Source organism: Trichechus manatus, unplaced genomic scaffold (assembly GCF_000243295.1).
Source record: "Trichechus manatus latirostris isolate Lorelei unplaced genomic scaffold, TriManLat1.0 scaffold00112, whole genome shotgun sequence".
Taxonomy (NCBI): domain Eukaryota; kingdom Metazoa; phylum Chordata; class Mammalia; order Sirenia; family Trichechidae; genus Trichechus; species Trichechus manatus.
In genome coordinates this window covers 8677296-8700122 of record NW_004444048.1, presented here as the reverse complement: position 1 = coordinate 8700122, position 22827 = coordinate 8677296, and the positions used below count along the sequence as shown (strand labels likewise).

Genomic DNA, 22827 nt, shown 5'->3' with positions numbered 1-22827 from the left:
GAAAAAAATTGTTAACTTGAAACTTAATTTCCATTTCCTAACAGAAGAGTCTATTCAAGGACCAAATGGAGTTGTTGCTGCAGAATCATGTATTTCCATTATTATTGTCTAACCTGGGATATCTTCGAGCTAGAGTAAGTTTTTTGTATTCCATTATTTATCTTAAAATCTTTATCTGTAAGATAATTATTGAAGTAAATGTTCTTGGATAAATTGACCTGTTACCATATATTGAGATGAAGTTATATAAATTAGAATGTCCATGATGTCCACATCAGTTGAATAAAGCACAAACTCATAAGGGATTTGTGAATTTTAATTCCAGCTGTTTTCCTTTGGCGCCCTAGCCTCACTTGTTGCATATGCAAAGCATGCAGGGTGAGAGGGATGTTGTTACAGCACTAGTATAATGTAAATTTATAAACTGATTCATTTTCGTAATCTAAAACAGCATGAAATTCTAGTTTGTCTAAAAATTTGATTATGATTTCCAGCATATTAGGGAGATGTTGCCTTATTAAAAGGAGAAAATAATAATCCATGTAAAATTGTGTTCTAACTGTATATTCTAGAGTCAATGTGTTTTATGGAGAAATAAAAACACAACTTTACTTCAAACTGTAAGTGCATCAGCACAAAAAAGTCTTGCTTAAAACAACATATGTTAACAATGCCTTGTACACTGTAAAATATTTTATATACATAAAATAATATAGTTACTAGAGAAATATTTGGGCAGATATAGATTAGGAACACTGAGAGCACGTTAGTATTTTTATAGTTATGTTCCTAACTTTGAGAGACTGTATAAATTGTAATTCTCTTGCTGAAAGGCTCTAGTAATTCAAATTAGTTACTGTTGGTTATGTCTTGTGTTCATAGAGAATAGATAAAGGAAAAGTGTGATTTCATGATCTAATAGTTTAAAATTTAATAAGCTGTAGGAGATTGAAAAATCTTTCTACCTATGTGAGTGAAAGAAAGAAGTTTAAGTCAGCTAATGTAAGGGAAAATAATGTTTCACCTATGTGTAAAGGCCAGCAAATGAATTTCAAACACTAGTTTTGTGGTAGCTTTTACATATAAATAATAAATGAATTCTGAATTATAATATTTATTAAAGGCATAAACAGGATTTTTTTTGGAGGAGATGCTTAATTTTGGCTCCTTTTCTTTTTCCTATGAAAAATGTTATTACATATAGGTAGTTCAGAAGTAATGAAACTGCTTTTCTTATTAAAAAAAGTAAAAAACCCAGAAGTTAGAAACAAAAGCTAATATGCCACACTCCAAAAACAAACTTGGTACTTGTACACTTGGTAGCAGTAGTGATAGTTTACTGAGTAAGAGCTTCTTACATGTGTGACATTATTATAAAATGCCATAATCCTAATAGCTCCTTACTTTCTTCTTTTAATACAGTCGTGTTGGGTACTTCATGCATTCAGTTCTTTGAAGTTTCATAATGAGCTCAACCTAAGAAATGCAGTTGAACTAGCCAAGAAGAGCCTGATTGAAGATAAAGAGATGCCTGTCAAAGTAGAAGCTGCCCTTGCTCTTCAGTCATTAATTTCTAACCAGATACAAGGTAAAGCTAAAAATACCTTTTAGAGGTAGGGTTTTTTTTTCCCCCTTCTTTTGACATGGTCTTCTCAAGTAATTTATGTTAATTAGTAGGGTTTAGGGTTTGCATTTCTGAGCTTCTGCCCCCTTAGAATTTTATAGAGAGTTTTCTTTTTCTTTTTGGGAGTTGCTATGGGTTGGTCTGTGATCTCCAGAATGAATTTAGATTAGGAGATGAGTTGATATTGTGGGCACTAGGCTAGACTAGAGACCTGGGAGTCTAGTTTTAATTTTGCCACTAACTTGCCTCATAAACCTGGGCAAGGCACATGATCTGTCAAGACTGAGGTTTCCATGTCTTTAAATTTAGGGGAGTTGGACTAGATAGTTTCAAACTTCCTTTCAACTTCAGGAGTCTGTGCTTCTGGAAGTTCTGAAAGTAGCAAGTAGTATTTCTAGTGAGCTCTCTCATTTGTTTCTCTAAAAGAATGTTGTGCTTAAAGGTCAAATAAACCAATGAAAGCAAATTCAACTTTATGAAAAACATGAACCTAGTTCACCACTATTCAACAATATTTCATCGAGAGGATTGAATCCTGAATAAGGATATGCCAGTCATGGAGTGGGTAGAGAATGGCCCTGTCGGTATTGGGCATAGTCTTTTTTTTTTTTAAATTATATTTTATTGTGTTTAAGGTGAAAGTTTACACAGTGAATTAGGTTTCAATTTAACAATTTCTGCCTAAATTACTCAGTGATATTGGTTACATTTTTCACAGTGTATCATCATTCTCATTCATTCAGTTCTGGTTGTGCAATTTCCAGTCCGCTAGTTTCCCTGCCCCCTACCTTCTCATCTTTGCTTTAGAGTAATTTTTAACCATTTGGTCTCATATAGATGATTTTTTAAAGGAGCTTATTACTCATGAGTGATATTCTTTATTTTATGAGTCAGTCAGCTAAAAGGTGACCTCAAGGGATATTATTGGTTTAAGATTTAAAGAGTATCTCAGAGTAATAGTCTCGGGGAGTCCCCTAATCTCAACTGGTCCAGAAAGTCTATACTTTTTAAGAATTTGAGTTCTGTTTCATATTTTTATCCCGTTCTATGGGGATCCATCTATTGTGGCCCTTGATCAGAATGGTCTGGGCATAGTCTTTATGTGCATGATATTTTATACTTATGTCCTGATGTCATTCATGTTGTAAAAGTCATGCAGATGATGTAGCATTTATGTAATTAGGATTTCTTAATAGGAGCTATTGGTATTTTGGGCAGGACAGTTGTTTCCTGTGCAGGACTGCTTCACCCTATGTTGTTGTTGTTAGGTGCCGTCAAGTCAGTTCTGACTCACAGTGACCATATGTACAATAGAATGAAACAGCGCCTGGTCCCTCATCAACAATCGTTGCTGTTTGAGCCCATTGTTGCAGCCACTGTGTCAAACCATCTGGTTGAGGGTCTTCCTCTTTTTTGCTGACCCTCTACTTTACCAAGCATGATGTCCTTCTCCAGGGGCTGATCCCTGCTGATAACATATCCAAAGTACATGAGACAAAGTCTTGCCATCCTCGCTTCTAAGGAGCATTCTGGTTGTACTTCTTCCAAGACAGATTTGTTCATTCTTCTGACAGTCCATGGTATATTCAATATTCTTCGCCAACACCATAATTCAGAGGCATCAATTCTTCTTCAGTCTTCCTTAGTCATTGTCCATCTTTCACATGCATGTGAGGTGATTGAAAATACCATGGCTTGAGTCAGGCACAGCTTAGTCCTCAAGGTAGCATCTTTGCTTTTTAACACTTAGAGGTCTTTTGCAGCAGATTTGTTACTCATGGGAAAATTAATGCATCGGTGAACATTATTTTGGTACAGCTTTCTAACTTATCCACCATAGAGCAAGTGCGTATTTCAAACCACATCTAGCTATTACCTTATGTCACTTTACCTTGTGACTAAATTCTTTTCACCATCTACGAATGGCTAATTTTTACTAATTTTGTTTTATTGCATTAGCTAAGGAATATATGAAGCCACATGTGAGGTCTATTATGCAGGAGCTGTTGCACATTGTTAGAGAGACAGAAAATGATGATGTTACTAATGTTATCCAGAAGATGATATGTGAATACAGTCAAGAGGTGGCCTCAATTGCTGTTGATATGACACAACACTTGGTAAGACTGGGTGAAATTTTACGTTAGTTTGGTATAAAAGCTTTGAGTAATCTAAGTAAACTCTAAAATTTAGTGTTCAGTTTTATATGTAACTGAAATGTTAATATAAAAGTTAATGTTTGCTCTAATAATTCTGACATTCCTATAGTTAGACTTATATCCTAAGATTATAAAATAATAATCTTCCAGTATGTAAGCCCAACTGGAATAATATCTTAAATACTCATTATAGTGAATATTCTTTTTTTCTAATGGTTAGAGGAATTGCTTTTCTGATGTTTCCCTAATTTGACTATAGGGTAAGGTCACTTAAGAATTCTAGAGCCATCATGTAGATACTTTTTTAGGGGCTTCATAAATAACTTTTAAAAGAATCTAGTACCACTGTTAAATTTTAAATATATTTAAAAGCACTATCTTATGATAAAACCAGAAAAACCCATTGCCATCAAGTTAATTCTGACTCGTGGCAACCCCATATGTTATAAAGTAGAACTGCTCCATAGGGTTTTCTTGGCTGTAATCTTTATGGAAGCAGATTACCAGGGCTTTCTTTTGCAGTACTGCTGGGTGGGTTCGAACTGCCAATCTGGAGGTTAGTAGTCGAAGGCAAACCATTTGCACCACCCAGAGACCTCATCTTATGATAACCTGTTGCCGTCAAGTTGATTCTGCCTCATATAGCTAACCAAAAAAAAAACCAAGCCTGTTGCCATCGAGTTGATTCCAACTCATAGTGACCCTATAGGACAGAGTAGAACTGCCCCATAGGGTTTCCAAGGAGCAGCCAGTGGATTCACACTCCTGACCTTTTGGTTAGCAGCCAAGCTCTTAACCACTGTGCCACCAGGGCAGTGGTTAATTATTTTGGGTTGCTTATCAAAAATGTGGATAAGCAAAATCTTATTTCAGTTTCCCTCTGCTTTTCTTTCAACATTTATTTTGATTTTTAAAGCTGATTTTTTTTGGTCAGAGTAATACATATAGGTGATTTTTAAAAGCTCATAATAGAAAGCATTCTTCTCCTCCATCTCTCTTCATTCCAAAGTTATGCTTTCTAAAGCACCTACTCTCAACTTTTCTAGTTTTTTACTCCGATATATACCTATGTCTTTTCAAATAAATTCTAATATTTAAAAATTCTATTTCTGATTTATCGATTACCCTCTGTGGTAGGTAAGGACTTATTTCTTCCATACCATGAACCTTTCTTCACATCCTTCTCACATTTTCCTCAATTTGTCATTTTTTGTTCAACCAATTTCAGTAGCCAGTGTTTTGACAGTGTAATTACTATGTACTGCTATACTGCTGAGTGAAATAATTTATTATAACAATTCTATTTTGTATAATTTTTTCTTGAAGTTAATGAATGGCTTTTTATTTTCATTTGCCTGTCTTTCTGTTTACTTATTAATTTTTCCAAATACTTCAGACTCTTACTATTGCCTATCAATATATTTTCTATACATTCAAATGTCAGTTCTGTTTTCCCCATGGTATCCTCCCATCCTTCTGCTTTAACCTGGACTTGTCTCCTAGGGCTTCTAGATCTCTCTAATCCTGGGAGTTTTTATTTTCACCCCATGTTGGATCCTTTCTCTTCTGGACATTATGTCTTTTTCTTGGTTTATTCTTTTTTTTTGTGGAGACACATCTTTCAGTAACTTCCCAAAAAAGAAAGGCATGTATTTTTGAAGTCTTGCTTGTCTAAAAATGACTTTATCCTGTTTCCTCACAATGATAGTTTTATTGGGTATAGAACCCTAGGTTGGAAATAAATTTTTCCCCCAGCGTTTTGAAAGCATTACTCCATTGCCTTCTAGCATCTGGTGTTGTTTTTGAAGTTTAATGCTATTTTGATTGGTCTTCCTTTGTATGTTACCTATTATTATTTTTTAATCTAAAAACTTTTAAAATCATCTCTTTTCATTTGTAATATTCTGAAATTTCATAGCAATGTACCTTGATGCCCTTCTAAAATTTTACTTTCTGAGCTTTTAATCTAGAAACCAATTTTCTTTAATTTTGAACAATATATTATTTGATAAATTTCTTCCTGCCATTTTTCTCTTCTGTATTTCTGGTACTGAATATTGTACTTGGACAGAGTGTCTAATTTCTGGATCCTTTCTCTTCTACTTTCTATATCCATGCATTTTGGTTCACCTTCTGTTTGATTCCTTGGCTTTATCTTCTAAGCTTTCTATTAAATTTTTCATTTTAGTATTACTTGATATCATTTTTTCCTGTATTTTTAGTTTACTTCTTTGATGACAACCAGAAGTTAAATAATTAGCAGTCTGATTCTAATAGCAACATATAGTCCACTCTGGTCACTAGATAAGAAAAAATGGTTGTATTTAAAACATGACAGTTTCCATCATTATAAGAAAAGATATGATTCAGTAGGCAAAGTGCAGAACTTAGAGTTTGAACAATGCTGACATTTAGATGTATGACACTGCCCGTTTTTTGTAAAGGACTAGAAGTTCTTGCTAACTTACTATAGTAGGGGGATATAACAATACCAGTTGTTGAGTATTTCAATCTTATTTTTATAGGCAGAGATATTTGGAAAAGTTCTTCAAAGTGATGAATATGAAGAAGTTGAAGACAAGACAGTAATGGCTATGGGAATTTTACATACCATTGATACTATCTTGACAGTTGTAGAAGATCATAAAGAGGTAGAATTTCTTTGTTTACATTTTATTATGTCATCATAGTAACATTAACTGAAATTTATATGATTAATAGGCATGAATTTTAAAATCTTGAATTTTAAATTGCTATTTAGTTATGTTGCTAGGTTTAAAAAATTGCCCTCAAAATTTCAAGGTATAATATTCCCCCCTAATCATTTTAATATATATGTGCTCTTAAAGTATGTATATATCCCTTTTTATTAAATTAAGTTAAATTCATCACATATGCTATACACTAGGCTAGGTTTTTGGAAAATAAACCAAATTGAGTAAGACATGAGCCCTACCTTTTGGGATTACTCAGTCCAGTCTTCCTAGTAGAGTGTGACATGCAGCCATACAATCACAGTAGCAAGTTTTAAGTAATATAATAGTGTTTAAGGGAAGGGGTAAAGAGCTTAAAAACATTGTAAACTGAATTCCAGAACAAAATTGGGATAATAATTTGTGCAGATGTTTATTAAGTGCTTTCATATCCTTTAGTCGATACGATCTTACTAATACCACTGTGTATATAGAGCAGGTAATGGTAGCTCCATTTTGCAGAAGTAGAAAGAAAGATTCACATATGTTGAAGAGACTTGTCTTTGATCACAGAGCTAGTAAGTTGTAGATTTGAGTTTGTAGTCAGAGCTACTAAGTTATAGATTTGAATTTGTAGTCACATCATTCTGATAAGCTATGAGTTTATCCCTATTTAAAACCTGCTGTTCTCCTCCTCAAGTATCACATGGCCTGTCCTTAACTCAGATTTGTTTTTGTTACTTCTATGAGCACAAATGGATTTGTTTGGCAGTGATGACAATCAGTTGGTGTCACCCAGTTGGTGTCACCCAGTACAGTAACTCATGGTGTTACTCCCTCCCCCCATGGATCTCCTCCCGTACCAGACCATACAGAATCCTTAGAAATGTTTTTTGTGCTAATATTACTGGTAAATTGTAATTCCCATATATTATTCCTTCTTTTCTTTTAGTTAGTACTTCATTCTCAAAAAACTTATTGATATAGTTTCACAAATACTAATTAACAAAATATTGCAGCTAAAACACCAGAAAATTTGACAAAATCCATGACTATAAAAACACAAGCGGCAACAAAAACAACAGCCTGTCCTTGTAGCGTGTGCAGACAAAACTGCGTGATTCGAAGCGTCATTGTAATTGAGTAATAAAGACAGCTCTGACCGGAGCACATTAGAAGATTCAAAAAGTAAATTAGCATAGAATTTTAGCCTTATAGGTATATAGATACTTGTAAGCTGGGCTTATGAAAATGTTTTTGTTGTTATAACTAACTACTGGGGTATTTTTATAGACAGTCATTTTGGTGTCACCCCCTCTAACAGTGTGACCCGGTGTCTTAGTCGTCTAGTGCTGCTACAACAGAAATACCACAAGTGGATGGTTTTAATGAAGAGAAGTTTATTTCCTCATAGTCAAAGTAGGCTAAAAGTCCAAATTCAGGGTATCCGCTCCAGGGGAAGGCTTTTTCTCTCTGTCGGCCTTCTTCTCTTCGGTGTTCCCCCGGACTAGGAGCTTCTCTGTGCAGGGACCCCTGTCCAAAGGAAGCACCCTGCTGCTGGCACTGTTTTCTTGATGGTATGAGGTCCCCCTGTCTCTCTGCTCACTTCTGTCTTTTACATCTCAAGACATTGCCTCAGGATACAGTCCAGTCTTGCAGACTGAGTCCTGCCTTACCAACACAACTGCCACCCATCCTGCCTCATTAACATCACAGAGGCAGGATTTACAACATATAGGAAAACCACACAATACCAGGAATCCTGGCCCGGCCAAATTGATACACACATTTTTTGGGGGGACATAATTCAAACCATGACACCCGGTATGGTCTGCATCCCCTGTACCACCTCCCCCAGTGATGCCACTGATGACAAGTCTTGTTTCATAGAGCAAGGATTTAGAAAGCAGATACCAGTTCTTTAAATAGCACTGCTAAACATTGTGGTTGTTGATTTATCCTGTGTTTATCACATACCAATAGAAAGTTACCAGGTTCTTAAAAATGGTTCAGTATTCTTCTCCTGGACAGGTCTTCCTTCACCTAGAAGGCTTAATGTGAATTTTTATTTCCTTATTTATTATTTTATTTTTGTGTCCTTCCTTTTTGAAACTGTAAGGGCCTTTCGGTAACAGTGAGATGTTCCAAATTACAGCAAGTATACTTAAGAATAATTTTTTGACCTTGTATGTGAAATTTGTATTTTAGATTTGAAGCAACCTTAGAAATCACATAGTCCAATTTTCCCAAGTATGTGTGTGAAGGTAGGGCAGGGAGGGGAGGAAGGACATGGAATAGTAGAGGTGGAATGAGCAGCAGCATTCGTTCAAAAACAAAACAACATTTTGTCCTTTTGATACTTCTTCTCTTTATAGTGAATTTATTTTGAATTTCAAATAACATTAAAGGAACATGTGAACTCGAGACTACCAAGAGAGGCATAGGTTAAAATTTGGGAAGCACTATTCAAATTCAGCTTTCCTTTTACAGATGAAAAACTTAGTCTTCAGCTAAATGGCTTTACCAAGTACATAGATTAAAATTAGAGACAAAATCAGAACTGGAATCTTGATCTCCTAACTGTTGGTCCTATGATTTTGAACGTTGACTTATGAAAAGCAAACTTTAAAAACGAATTTTTTCTTTAAAAGGAAAAACCACATTGTATGAGTACATGTACAAATACTTAATGTATCAAAAGCAAAACTAGAAGTAGAAAATAGATGTTTATAACATATGAATCTTGACGGATTCTTTAAAACTGAAAAATTTTGGATCATTTGAACTTAAAGACAATAGTTTAAGCTTAGTATTAAAAGAATATGCTCAGTTGAAATAGGATCTTTAGATGAAAAATATAACCCACGATGGATATTAATTTTTACTTATTTAAAAAGCAAATAATACGAACATTTTGAAAAATTCATCGATGGGAAAAGATACTCAGAGAAATTTCACTTTCCTGGAGAGCTCCCTAGCCATCTAATCCTCTCAGAAGGCAGCTGCTTTCACCAGGTTTTATCTATCTTTCCAGAGGTTTTTCTATTAATATATAAGCAATAAGTGAGTGTGTATTTTTCTTTTATAAAAACAATAACTATACACAGTTTTTCCATCTGCCGTTTTTTATTTAATATATCTTGGCAATCCTTCCATATCAATCAGTAAAGTTACATGTTTTTAATGATTGCATAATATCCCCTTGCCTGGTGTGTCAAATTTATTTAACTAGTTCCCTGTAATGGATATAATTTATTTAACTGTTTTTTTTTTGCATATATTTTCTAATGTTCTTCATATCATATACCAATTGATATTCCTTAAATCACTGTACAGCAGTGCAAGTGTAAGTCTTGTACTTTAGATTTGTATTTCTCTTTTTATGCATGAGAGAACTTTTTTTTTATAAGCTTAAGGCCTATTTGTATTTCTTTTTCTATAAATGTCTGTTCATAATCTTTGCCTATTTTTCTGTCGATCTGTTGATTTCATGTGAGGGGAATTTGATCTTTGTGATACCAGTTGAAAATATTTCACCTTAGTTTTTTCATTTATCTTTGACTCCCCTAATCCTATGCAGAAATTTTTAATTTTTGTAACCAAATGGATCAGTTTTTTTTATTTCTGATTTTTGAGCTTTGAATAATTTTCCCTCTTCAATATTTATAAAAATTCTTTTTATTCTAGTATTTTTATAGTTTAATTCTTCACATTGAAATCTTTGATCCCTTAAGAATTTATTTTGGTATAAAACGTGAGGTAAGGAACTCATTTAATTTGTAACGGTATTGTATATTTAACCTCAACCCCATCGTTAGTGTGCTTTTCAGAGTTTCCTAGTTATTCTTACATACCTTTTTTTAACATGAATTTTAGAATTAAACTTGTCAAATTTCCCTCCCAAAAAAATCTTGCTGGTATTTTTATTGGGATAATGTTAAATTTATGTATTAATTTAAGAATGATTATGATATTTTAAATTAAATGTTTAAGAATTATCATGTTTTAAATTAAATGTTTAAAATTTGTCTTTAGGTTACTCAACAGTTAGAAAATATCTGTCTACAGATCATTGATCTTGTTTTACGTAAACATATAATCGGTAAGTTCAAAGTCTGAGTAAAAAGGTAAATTGAGAATTTTTTTCTAATTTTATAAACTTAAAGTGCATTTTTAGCCTTTTAAAGTCAATAAAATGGACAACTTAGAGAAAAGAGAAACCTCCACTCTCTCAATTTTTAAATATACTTTCTAATGTTATGTGTCTATATTTCCATTTACAGGTAAACATAATGCATTCAATTAAGAAATTTTGGTCTTGGGATTTTTAAAGGATAGACAGTTTTAAATTTTGGGAAATGGAGAACTGGTATGAAGTTCAGATGAGATTTCTTTAATCTGGGATTGAAAAATATGAAATGATAGGCATATTTCTTGTCAGAAGTATGAACTAATTATTGTCTAGTTGTCTATTATAGTGCCTAATTTCTGAATCCATCACGTGTTTGTCAGTCTGTCTTACTGTGGTGGCTTGCGTGTTGCTGTGATACTGGAAGCTTTGCCACCAGTATTTCAAATACCAGCAGGGTCACCCTTGGTGGACAGGTTTCAGTGGAGCTTCCAGACTAAGACAGACTAGGAAGAAGGTCCTGGCAGTCTACTTCTGAAAAAAATTGACTAGTGAAAACCTTATGAATAGCAGCAGAACATTGTCTGATACAGTGCCAGAAGATGAGCCCCTCAGGTTGGAAGGCACTCAAAATACGACTAGGGAAGGAGCTGCCTTCTCAAAGTAGAGTCGACCTTAATGATGGAGATGGAGTAAAGCTTTCTCAACCTTCATTTGCTGATGTAGCACAACTCAAAATGAGAAGAAACAGCTTCAAAGATCAATTAATAATCAGAACATGAAATATAGGAAATACAAATCTAGGAAAATTGGAAGTTGGCAATTGAAAATGAAATAGAATGCATAAAGATCAATATCTTAGGCATTAGTGAGCTGAAATGGTCTGGTATTGGCCATTTTGAATCAGACAATCGTTTGGTCTGCAGTGCTGGGAATGACAAATTGAAGAGGAATGCTGTCACGTTCATCGTCAAAAGGACCATTTCAAGATCCATCCTGAAGTACAGCGCTGTCAGTGATAGGATAATTTCCATATGCCTACAAGGAAGACCAGTTAATATGACTGTTATTCAAATTTGTGTGCCAACTACTAACGCCACAGATGAAGAAGTTGAAGATTATTACTAACTTCTGCAGTCTGAAATTGATCAAACATGGAATCAAGACACATCAATAATTACTGGTGATTGGAATGCAGAAGTTGGAAACGAAGAAGAATTGGTAGTTGGAAAATACGTCCTTGGTGATGGAAACAATGCCGGAGACCGTGTGACAGAATTTTGCAAGACCAATGGCTTCTTCATTGCAGATACCTTTTTTTCAGCAACGTAAACAGTGGCTATACTTGTGGACCTTGCCAGATGGAATACACAGGAATCAATTCGACTACATTTGTGGAAAAAGACGATGGAAAAGCTCAATATCATCAGTCAGAACAAGGCCAGGGGCCAACTGTGGAGCAGACCATCAGTTGCTCATATGCACGTTCGAGTTGCAACTGAAGAAAATTAGAACAAGTCTACAGGAGCCAAAGTATGACCTTGAGTATATCCCCCCTGAATATAGAGACCATCTCAAGAACTGATTTGACGCATTGAACACTAATGACCGAAGACCAGATGAGTTGTAGAATGACATCAAGGACATCATACATGAAGAAAGCAAAAGGTCATTAATAAGACAGGAAAGAAAGAAAAGACCAAAATGGATGTCAGAAGAAGCTCTGAAACTCTCTCTTGAACATAGAGTAGTTAAATCGAAAGGAAGAAATGATGAAGTCAAAGAGCTGAGCAGAAGATTTCAAAGGGTAGCTCGAGAAGACGAAGTAAAGTAGTATAATGACACGTGCAGAGACCTGGAGATAGAAAACCAAAAGGGAAGAACATGCTCAGCATTTCCCAAGCTGAAAGAACTGAAGAAAAAATTCAAGCCTTGAATTGCAATATTGAAGGATTCGACTAGGAAAATATTCAACGATGCAGGAAGCATCAAAAGAAGATGAAAGTAATGTACAGAGTCACTGTACCAATAAGAATTGGTCGATGTTCACCCATTTCAAGAGGTAGCATATGATCAAGAACCGACGGTACTGAAGGAAGAGGTCCAAGCTGCATTGTAGGCATTGGCAAAAAATCAAGGCTCCAGGAATTGACGGAATACCAATTGAGATGTTTCAACAAACAAATGTAGCACTGGAGGTGCTCACTCATCTGTGCCAAGAAATTTGGAAAACATCTACCTGGCCAACCGACTGGAAGAGATCCATGTTTGTACCCATTCCAGAGAAAGGTGATCCAACAGAATGTGAAAATTATCGAACAATGTCATTAATACCACACACAAGTAAAATTTTGCTGCAGATCATTCAAAAGTGGTTGCAGCAGTACATCAGCAGGGAACTGACAGAAATTCCAGCTGGATTCAGAAGAGAACGTGGAACAAGAGATATCATTGCTGATGTCAGAGGGATCATGGTTAAAAGCAGAGAATATCAGAAAAAATGTTTACCTGTGTTTTATTGACTCTGCAGAGGCATTCAACTGTGTCGATCGTAACAAATTATAGATAACATTGTGAAGATGAGAATTCCAAAACACTTAATTGTGCTCATATAGAACCTGTACATAGACAAGAGACAGTCTTTCACACAGAGCAAGGGGATACTGCGAGGTTTAAAATCAGGAAAGGTGTGCATCAGGGTTGCATCCTTTCACTACACTTATTCAGTTTCTATGCTGAGCAAATAATCCTAGGAAGCCGGACTCTATGAAGAAGAACGTGGCATCAGGATTGGAGGAAGACTCATTAACAACCTGCCATATGCAGCTGACACAAACTTGGTTTGCTGAAAGTGAAGAGGACTTGAAGCACTTACTGATGCAAATCAAAGACTGCAGCCTTCAGTACGGATTGCACCTCAACATAAAGAAACAAAAATCTTCACAACGGGACCAATAAGCAACATCATGATAAATGGAGAAAATATTGAAATTGTCAAGGATTTCATTTTCCTTGGGTCCACAACACCCATAGAAGCAGCAGTCAAGAAATCAAACAATGTATTATTGCTTTGGGCAAATCTGCTGCAAAAGACCTCTTTAAAGTGTTAAAAAGGAAAGATGTCACCTGAGGACTAAGGTGCACCTGACCCAAGCTATAGTGTTTTCAGTCACTTCATAAGCATGCAAAAGCTGGACAATAAATAAGGAAGATTGAAGAAAAATTGATGCCTTTGAATTATTGTGTTGGTGAAGAATATTGAATGTACTGTGGATTGCCAGAAGAATGAACAAATCTGTCTTGAAAGAAGTACAGCCAGGATGCTCATTAGAAGTGAGGATGGCATACTCTGGTGGTCTCACCCTGTCTGGAGCAAGGGAGAATGAAGAAAACCAATGACACAAGGGAAAGATTAGTCCAAATGACTAATGGACCACAAGTACTACAGCCTGCACTAAACTGAGTCCAGCACAACTAGATGGTGCCTGACTACCACCCCCAACTGCTCCAGTAGCGATCACAGTAGAGGGTTGTGCGCAGAGATGAAGAAAAATGTAGAACAAAATTCTAACTCACACATACACACAAAAAGACCAGACTTACTGGTCTCACAGAGACTGGAGAAACCCCGAGAGTATGGCCCCCAGACACCCTTTTAGCTCAGTAATGAAGTCGCTCCTGAGGTTCACCCTTCAGCCAACGATTGGACAGGCCCATAAAACAAAATGAGACTAAATGGGCACACCAGCCTAGGGACAAGGATGAGAAGGCAGGAGGGGACAGGAAAGCTGGTAATAAGGAGCCCAAGGTCGAGAAAGGGAGAGTGTTGACATGTTGTGGGGTTGGCAACCAATGTCACAAAACAATATGTGTCCTAATTGTTTAATGAGAAGCTAGTTTATTCTGTAAACTTTCATCTAAAGTACAATAAAAAATTTAAAAAAAAAGAAGTAAGGATGGCGAGACTTTGTCTCACATACTTTGGACATGTTATCAGGAGGGACCAGTCCTTGGAGAAGGACATCATGCTGGTAAAGTAGAGGGTCAACGAAAAAGAGGAAGATCCTCAACGAGATAGATTGACACAGTGGCTGTAACAATGGGCTCAAACATAGCAACAATTGTGAGGATGGCACAGGACCAGACATGTTCATTCTGTTGTACATAGGGTTGCTATGAGTTGGAACTGACTCGATGGCACCTAACAATAATAACAACAATTTATGAATAGTATCAGTAGTTAGTGCTAATGTCAGGTATCTGTATTTCCATTTAGATATATAATGTATCGGATTAAGAATTTTTGGCCATGGAATTTTTAAAGGAGAGACAGTTTTAAGTTTTGGGAAATGAACTGGTATGAAGTTCAGATAAGGTTTCTTTAATCTGGGATTAAAAGATAGAAATGACAGGCATGTTTCTTGTCATAAGTATGAACTAGTTATTGTCTGATTGTCTGTTATAGTGCCTAATTTCTGAATAGAATCAGTAGCTAGTGCTAGATGTTACACACGGATGGGAATTTTGTAGGGAGGCTACTTTTCCATAGTATCCGAACATTTTGAAGATGGCAGCCCCAATTCATGTGGGCATGAGGGAGATGCACACTATACTATGCTGAGAAAACGATGAAAAATAAACTTGTTACTACCTGAGAGAAGTAGCTTCCAAACTATTTAATGTTCACTCTTGTGGTAAAAAATTGAGCATGCATTTCTAATATTTGTGAAAAAATTTATATACTTTTACGTACATTAGATATAAAAGGAATATGTATGAGTATATCACTTAAATCTTCCTCTGTGGAGTCTTTGTTTAACTTTTACTTTTTCCTAGCATTCTAACTAGAGATTTTCTTCTTTTTAGAATTTTATGAAGAAATCTTTTCATTGGCATATAGTTTAACCTGTCATAGTATTTCCCCTCAAATGTGGCAGCTTCTAGGTATATTATATGAAGTTTTTCAGCAGGATTGTTTTGAATATTTTACAGGTATGGTTTTGAGGTATTTTTGCTTTTGTATATCTAAATATTTTCTTTAACACCTGAAATAAAGACATACATGATTCCAGTACTAATCAGAAAATAATTGTCCTTTCCCTGTCAAATAAAGGGTGGGACTATTGTAGCAGTTTTCTTCAGCCCTAGGAATGTAGGCAATAGAAGGTATTCTGCATTTCTTACTTATTGCATCTTAAATCAGTTTGCAAACCAGAGCATATTTATCTGTACATTGATTCAATATATGTTTTTTGAACAACTACTATATTCCAAGTACTAGTCTAAGCTCTGTGATACAGCGGTGAACAAAATGGACAGCCGTTGCCCTTTTGAAGCTTAAATTCTAGTGGAGGGAGAAGAAAGGGTGGGGAAACACTCAGATAAACAAGCAAGAAAATATTCAGTATGTCAGATGGTGATGAGTGCTATGGAGAAGAAAAAATTCAGAGTAATAAATGGTGAACATTTTTATTTTTTTGATTCACATTTTTCTCATCTATAAATAGGGTGGACTTATCACTTTTATTTCCAATATTTTGTGGTTGCAAGGGAATAGCAATGTGTGGATGCTACAGGAGTGTGATTTCAGTGGGAGTAATTTATTTCTATTCCTGTTACTCATTTCTCATTGCGATTTTAAATTTCTTTTTCTAGACATGATGCCTCTCCTGCATAATTATGTGACAATAGATACAAATACTTTACTATCAAATCCAAAGCATTTAGAAATACTTTTTACAATGTGTAGAAAGGTAAGCACATCCTCATCAGTTCTTAGTAGTTCTTACTAATGTTTGAGAGCTTTTACTTCAGGAAGCTCTTTCAGTTTGTTTCTTAGTTATTGCATTCTATATTACCTTCATCAAAATATATTTATCATTTTGTATTTCAAATGGAACTTGGAAATTTGAAATTGTTGTAATCTGGAAATTTCATGTTGTGTATTGTGCGTACGAATGTTCACCACTTTTATAGCTGTTTATTTTATAATTTTTAGGGTAAATAATTTTCTTTGTGTGTGTTTTTTTTCCTTTCAAAAATACAAATTTGCTACTTGTTTAAAGAAAAGTGCTAGATAAATTAACCAGTCATATCACATAGTTTGTAGATCTGTGAAGGAATGACATTGATTTTTTTAATTGGATGTACGTATTAGAAACCAAGAGATGTAGGTAAGTTTAAACACATAGCATAAGACAAAAAAAAAAATGTAATGTTTGGAGAAAAACAGCATCATTCAGCTCAACATAAAATAATTTATAATCCATATAATGACTACTTTTATATTTACATACAAACATGATTATCTACTACATTATCTTTGCCATATGTTAGATTTGGCCCTGTATTGGTTATAGCATGGTGTCAGCGATACATGATATTGTCTAGTGATTGAACGTTTTCTTCTCTTTTAGATGAATATATGTATATACATAAATATAATACTTTACATATCATGCTTATGTGATTGTATTGCATAAAGCTGGCAGGCAGATTTTAGAAATCTCAAGTAGCCAGAAGCCAAGAAGTTTGGCTTAGAGTTGGGGTAAAATAGTGTACAACACATTTTCCTTTCTATATGGAGCCCTGGTGGCGCAGTGGTTAAGAGCTATGACTGCTAACTAAAATGTCGGCAGTTCAGATCCACCAGCTGCTCCTTGGAAAACCCTGTGGGGCAGTTCTACTTTGTCCTGAAGAGTTGCTATGAGTTGGAGTTGACTCGACGGCAATGGGTTTTGTTTTTTTTGGTTTTTGAAGAGATATGCGCTAGGACCTGTTGAAGAGTTCTGAACCAGTAATCAGTATACCTGGCTTAGGTCCCAGTTTAGTTATAAAGAGCGTGGGAGATTTTGGAAAGTCAGTAAGTTTCTTCACAGGGGGTAGGTGGATGAATAGTGATTTTTAAAGACTAATTAAGCTCTGTGATACTAGCTTCTGAAATCATAATTACCTGGCCAATTTTCAGGTTTTTTTTATTTTTTAGATTATAGAGACAGCTGCTAGTGAAAGAACAGGGGAAGCAGAAAGCGTAAGAGTTGAAAGTACATCAAGTCCAACACAGTCCAGTAGTGCCTCACAGCTGCTCTGTATTGTAACAAATATAAAATTGATACAATGATGTCTATATACTTAGCAAGTATTAAAATATATATTCTTTGTTTTAATAACAGTTAATATTGATTGAACTCTTACTGTATACCAGGTATTTCCTAAACACTTTATACATATTGACTTACTTAATCTTCACAACACTGTAACAAAAGTAGCCCTTTTTATCAATGAGGAAACCAAGGCACAATTTCTTGAATTCTACCTGAGATTTAGTAAAGTCACGTAGTTACTATCTGTTGGAGCCAGATTTAAATCCAAGTAGTTTGGTTCCACAGCAGAGTCTTAATGACTAAAATATATTTTGTTTCCCCTCTTTTGGCCTTAAAAAAAAAAAAAAAAAAAAGGAAGACAGTTTTGGGAAAAGTGAGTAATTTTTTTTTTCCCCTTTGTGTATCATTGTAACCTCATGAAGATAAGTGCTATTATTATCCTCATCTTATAGATGGGAACAGTAAGACAGAGTGATTAAGTAGCTTTCCTAAAAACACAGCTGTTAAGTGCAGAGCTGGGATTTGAACCAAGGCATTATGGCTCCAGAGCCCATTCTCATTTAGAATCTAGATACATTGCTTTAGAGAGAGAATTTTATTTTTATGCAAACTGGGTTGATTCTTGGCTTTGCCCCCTACCTGCTTACAATTTAGCATTCTTGGTTCTACTAAGTCAATTGTCACTGATCCATCTGTTTTCTAGCTTTTTATTGCTGTCTTTTCCTTTTCCCTGTCTTTATGGGTTTATGCCTTTAAAATGCCTTTATGGTCATTTTAATGGAGTTTTGAGAGAGAATGAAGTTAATGAGAGTGTTCAATCTGTCATCTTTATCTGGAATTTCTTTTTTGGTTTTTTTAAATTATATTTTTCCAGGAAATTACCAAATTCATCTGAGTTTTCAAATATATAAAGAATATAGTGTTATCCATAGTATTTTCTTATTTTTCTTTTATCTGTAGTTAATATCTCTTTCATTGCTAATATTTTTCATTTTTCTTTGCTTTTTTAAATAATCTTGGCAGAAGTTTATCTACGTTGTTAGTCTTTTGGTTTCTCTGTTATCTCATTTTTTTCTATTTTTAGTAATTTCTATTCTCTTTATTTCTTTGGGTTAAGTCTATTCATCTTCTTATGTCTTGTGTTTGGACCTTTGTTAATTTTTTCATGTTTCTTAATTTCTAATATAAGCATGTTATAATCTAGAAAACTCTTTTCTGAGAACCTTATTATAAGGCAACTATATTCCAAATTTTATGCGTAAACATGTCCATTAGAGAATTGTTTGTTGTTGTTGTGTGCCATTGAGTTGATTCCAACTCATAGTGATCCTCTGGGACAGAACAGAGCTGTCCCATAGGGTTTCCAAGGCTGTAATCTTACCGAAGCAGATCACTAGGTCTTTTCTCTCACAGACCTGCTGGTGGGTTCTAACCTCTGACCTTTTGGTTAGCAGCTGAGCACATAACCATTGCACCTTCAGAGCTCCAGAGAATTGTTTACAATAATAAATTACCTCACAGTAGGGGAACTAGTAAACTTTGTTATACCATCTACTGTAATACTGTATAGTCCTAAGTGATTATAAAGTCAATGGAAGATACTTCTAATTATAATTTTTTCATGTGGAGAAAATGAAACGTGTAATACAAAATTATGGTGGTTATGACAAAAATAAGTGCATGTGGAAAAGCATTCAAAAGGAACAGAAAAATAAAAGGTTTTATTATTTTGGTAGGAGGTTATTTAGTTTTTCTTTTAATTACATTTTATTGCTTTGTTGTTTTGCTGCCTTTAAAGAGAAGTTTCATTTATTTGGTCAATTAACTCAAGTAGCCTACTTCATTAATCCAAAGTATTTTCAAATAAGTGAATTATTACTCTTTATTTTTAAGGAATTAGAATAGAGTGGATAGACAGATGTTGCTTCTTTTGACCTTCGTTTGGATTGGCAAGGTGAATTTGCAAAGCAAGCAGTTATGATCTCTGTGGCTGAGTTTATACAGGATAATAGCTTCATGTAGACTTAGTTAACTCCGTGTAACTCCATGTAATACCACTAGAGGAGCCTTGGCGGCACAGTGGTTAAAGCGCTGTGCTGCTAACCAAAAGGTTGGCGGTTCGAACCCACCAGCTGTTCCGTGGGAGAAAGATATGGCAGTCTGCTTCTGTAAAGATTTACAGCCTTGGAAACCCTGTGGGGGCAGTTCTGCTCTGTCCTGTAGGATCACTGTGAGTCAGAATGGAATTGATGGCAATGGGTTTTTTTGTTTAATGCCACTGGTTGCGAAGTTAAATTGTTGTAATTACTGCAGGTACTGTCTGGAGATGCAGGAGAAGATGCAGAATGTCATGCAGCCAAACTTCTAGAAGTCATTATTCTTCAGTGCAAAGGAAGGGGAATTGATCAGGTATTGTATGTGTGGAAAGTATCTTACTGATGTTTGCATTTAAAATTTATATGGTTGATTAGCATTTTGTTTATGATAGAAAATTGAAAAGAGAATCTATAGTTTGTGGCTGCTGGTGTGAATCTTATTTAAATGATAAGGAAAAACACCCATTCAATTTGGAAATTATACCTTGCATTCTGGCTGAGAAATGGATAAATGGAAAAATATAATAATAATTTAAAAAATAATTTAAGCAGTTATCAATAAAAGTAATGAAGGAGATAAGTGTATAAATTCTGCTCAGTTGAATTCCCAGAGATGTATACGTTCACTTTATTTTTGTGTATGCAATTTAAATTCAGTTATCTTTTCTAACCAGAAGTTAAGATACTGTACAAAAAGAGGAAAAATAAAAAGAAATGTTTTTCTTGACCAATTCAAAAAGTATTAACAAATTTTCAACAAGATTAATTCAATTTTTTTATACTATGCTGATATGATACTCGCTTACTGAGAAGGTATTAGTTTTCAAGTATAATTGTAGATTTGTCTCTTTTTCTTTCAGTTCTATAATTTTTGCTCCATGTATTTTTTTAATAACAACTTTATTGAAATATAATTCATGTACCATGTAATACACCCCCTTAAAGTCTACAATGCAATGGTTTTTGGTATATTCACAGAATTGTGCAACCACTACCACAATCAATTTTAGAACATTTTTTACCCTTCCTGCCCAGTAAAACCCTGTACCCATTAGCAGTAGTTATCCTTATTTGCTTCCGAGCCCCCAGCCCTTGGCAATCCCAATTCTGTTTTCTCTCTCTATAGATTTGCCTTTTTGGACATTTAATATGACAGGAATCATACAATATGTGATCCTTTGTGACCAGTTTCTTAGCATAATGTTTTCAGGGTTCATCTATGTTGTAGCATGTATCAGTGCTTCATTTCTTTTTATTGTTGAATAGTATTTCATTGTATGGATGTATCACATTGGCTAATATGAATAATGCTGCTATGAGCACTCGTGTACAAGTTTTGTGTGGTCGTATTTTTTCATGATGTTGCTTATTAGTCCAGTTGTGAGGAGTTTTGCTTTTTTTATGTTGAGGTAAAGTAGGTAAAAAGAAGAAGACCCTCAACAAGATGGATTGACACAGTGCCTGCAACAATGGGTTCAAGCATAGCAATGATTGTAAGAATGGTGCAGGACTGGGCAGTGTTTTGTTCTGTTGTACATAGGGTGCTATAAGTAGGAACTGACTCGATGGCACCTAATAACAATAACAACAATATTTTTTTTATTTCTCTTGAGTATATACCTTAAAGTAGAACTGCTGGGTTGTATGGTAACTCGAACTGTTTGAGAAACTGTTAGACTGTTTTTCAAAGTTGCTGCACTGTTTTACATTCTCATTAGCAGTGTATGAGGGTTCCAATTTCTCCACATTCTCACCAATACTTGTTATTATCTGTCTTTTTTATTATAGCCATTCTATAGGTATGAAATGGCATCTCATTGTGGTTTTTATTTAAATTTCCCTGATAGGTAATGATATTGAGCATCTCTTCATGTGCTTGTTGGCCATTTTATATATTTTTTGGAGAAATGTCTATTCAGATCTTCTGTACATTTTTAAATTGGGCTATTTGTCTTTTTATTGTTGAGTTATAATAGTTCTTTATATATTCTAGATTCAAGTTCCTTATCAGATGTATGGTTTGCAAAAATGTTCTCTTTCAGTGGGTTTTTTCACTTTCTTGATGGTGTCCTTTGATTTTGTTTTAAATAATGTAAAGGAGTAATTTTAGCATTATTAGTTTTAAAACTTCAAGATTTCTCTGTGTTGCTAATGGCTTTGCATGTAATAGTAGAGATACGTTGATTGATAAAAATGAGGACTTTTATTTGTAAAACCTCTTAAAAGGAACTTTTCAAGCTTACTTTACATTTTCTTATGGCTTAATTGATCCACAGTTAATTATTTGACCATGGTAATAATTTTTAATGTAGCCTATTTCCTATATGTGTTGTGCTGTAAAATCAGAACACAGAATGCTCTGTATCAGAACATAAGAAATTACTATAGACTTAATCAGATTGGTCATCTCTTCTTTGTAAAGTCCTAGTCTTAAAAGTATCACAGGTAGGAATATAACCAAACACTTTGAGGGACAGAGTAGCAGAGGCAGGGGTCTGGGGAGCATGCTTTCAGGGGACATCTAGGTTAGTTGGCATAACAAAATTTATTAAGAAAATGTTCTGCATCCTACTTTGGTGAGTGGTGTCTGGGGTCTTAAAAGCTAGCAAGCAGCCATCTAAGATGCATCAATTGGTCCCAACCCACCTGGAGTAAAGGAGAAAGAAGAACACCAAAGACACAAGGAAAGTTATAGCCCAAGAGACGGAAAGGGCCACATAAACCAGAGACTACATCAGCCTGAGGCCAGAAGAACTAGATGGTGCCCGGCTACCACCAATGACCACCCTAACAGGGAACACAGCAGAGAGCCCTGATGGAGCAGGAGAATAGTGGGGTGCAGACTTAATGGTCTGACTGAGACTGGAGGAACCCCAGAGAGCATGGACCCTGGACTCTCTGTCAACCCAGAACTAAAACCATTCCTGAGGCCAACTCTTCAGACAAAGATTAGACTGGACTATGGGACATAAAATGATACTTGTGAAGAGTGTGCTTCTTAGCTCAAGTAGATACATGAGACT

At 35.0% G+C, this 22827-nt stretch overlaps 1 protein-coding gene across 3 annotated transcripts in view; it reads left to right on the top strand.

Moving 5' to 3' along the window:
* The window catches only part of IPO8 (importin 8), a 66811-nt gene that overhangs the window by 18028 nt on the left and 25956 nt on the right, over positions 1–22827 (top strand). For 2 of the 3 annotated variants that reach the window (XM_023738068.1, XM_023738071.1), the window contains 8 exons: positions 45–134; positions 1423–1588; positions 3584–3744; positions 6309–6434; positions 10512–10578; positions 15472–15597; positions 16261–16358; positions 20022–20117. In XM_023738068.1, coding sequence (XP_023593836.1) covers positions 45–134; positions 1423–1588; positions 3584–3744; positions 6309–6434; positions 10512–10578; positions 15472–15597; positions 16261–16358; positions 20022–20117 — 930 coding nt within the window. The remainder of the gene's footprint in view (positions 1–44; positions 135–1422; positions 1589–3583; positions 3745–6308; positions 6435–10511; positions 10579–15471; positions 15598–16260; positions 16359–20021; positions 20118–22827) is intronic. The other variant, XM_023738069.1, reaches the window with a different exon arrangement.